This window comes from Triticum aestivum, unplaced genomic scaffold (assembly GCF_018294505.1).
Source record: "Triticum aestivum cultivar Chinese Spring unplaced genomic scaffold, IWGSC CS RefSeq v2.1 scaffold201825, whole genome shotgun sequence".
NCBI classification, from domain to species: domain Eukaryota; kingdom Viridiplantae; phylum Streptophyta; class Magnoliopsida; order Poales; family Poaceae; genus Triticum; species Triticum aestivum.
This window is the reverse complement of record NW_025295577.1, coordinates 1-996: the sequence shown is the minus strand read 5'-3', so window position 1 is coordinate 996 and position 996 is coordinate 1. Positions and strand designations below refer to the sequence as shown.

The 996-nt window shown below is 45.5% G+C and overlaps 1 protein-coding gene across 1 annotated transcript; it reads left to right on the top strand.

Moving 5' to 3' along the window:
* Positions 1-3: 3 nt before the first annotated feature.
* On the top strand, positions 4-988 carry LOC123179038 (F-box only protein 7; the record flags this gene model as incomplete). Its single annotated transcript, XM_044591527.1, is given in 1 exon segment — positions 4-988. A coding segment is annotated over 1 exon segment (881 nt), but the record flags the coding sequence as incomplete, so codon positions are not given.
* Positions 989-996: the final 8 nt, after the last annotated feature.

Sequence of the window (996 nt, the reverse complement as noted above, 5' to 3'; positions counted from 1 at the left end):
CTGGTCAACAGATTGCTCTCCCGCCGGTGATCACCATCGATTATGTAGAGCCAATCTTTGACGATGCAGGTACAATTGTTAAATATGGATTGCCCGAGCAAGTGTACTGTGCGGAGTCAGGCTCCAAACTGGTTGATCCCAAAATGTTAACCCATGCTCCCGACGAGCTTCGTGACCACCTCTATGTCAGGGCATTTATCTTTCCGGATCCGTCGGCAGGGAGCTACATTGTGGTTCTCATCCACGGTCCAGAAGGTGAGCTTTCGTTCGCAAGGATAGGTGATTGTAAGTGGACCTTGCTGCCCCCTGGTTGGGACTATAAACAATGCATCTACATGCATGATCTATTGTATGCATTCACGGGAACAGGAAGAATTGATGCTTTTGATCTCGGTGGCCCTACCGTCACGAGGAACATAATTATAGATGAGATTGACAATTACATTAGCTGGGACATGTGGTATGTTGTTCAGGCACCGTGTGACGGCCTGCTGCAAGTCCGCAGAAAGATTGAACTAATAGATGCGGCTTCTGAGGACCTCATAGCTATTAAAACTAGAAAAATCTTGTTATACAAAGTTGATATGGCAGCAGAAGAGCTTGTGGAAATAAATGGCTTGCAACATCACGTGTTGTTTCTTGGGCGTAATCAGGCACAGTACCTTAATGCTGAAGAATATCCGCAACTGAAGGCAAATTGTGTCTATTTCGCAGATGATGAGCAACATAATTGGAAGTATAAGCCGAATCCCCGGGACATAGGTGTTCTCAACTTGGATGATGACAGTACGGAAGAAATTGTATCCCCGCTTTGGTGCAGCTGGCCCAGTCCCATATGGATAACACCCAGTCTTACAGTGATGAACTTGTCATTGTACGAATAGGTAGTAACATGGCAAGTCTACTAACATATGTATTTGCGACCAAGGAGCTGATGAGTTTGACATTTGTCCGTGTGGGAAACACATCACATATGTCATTGCGTCTAAGGAGCTT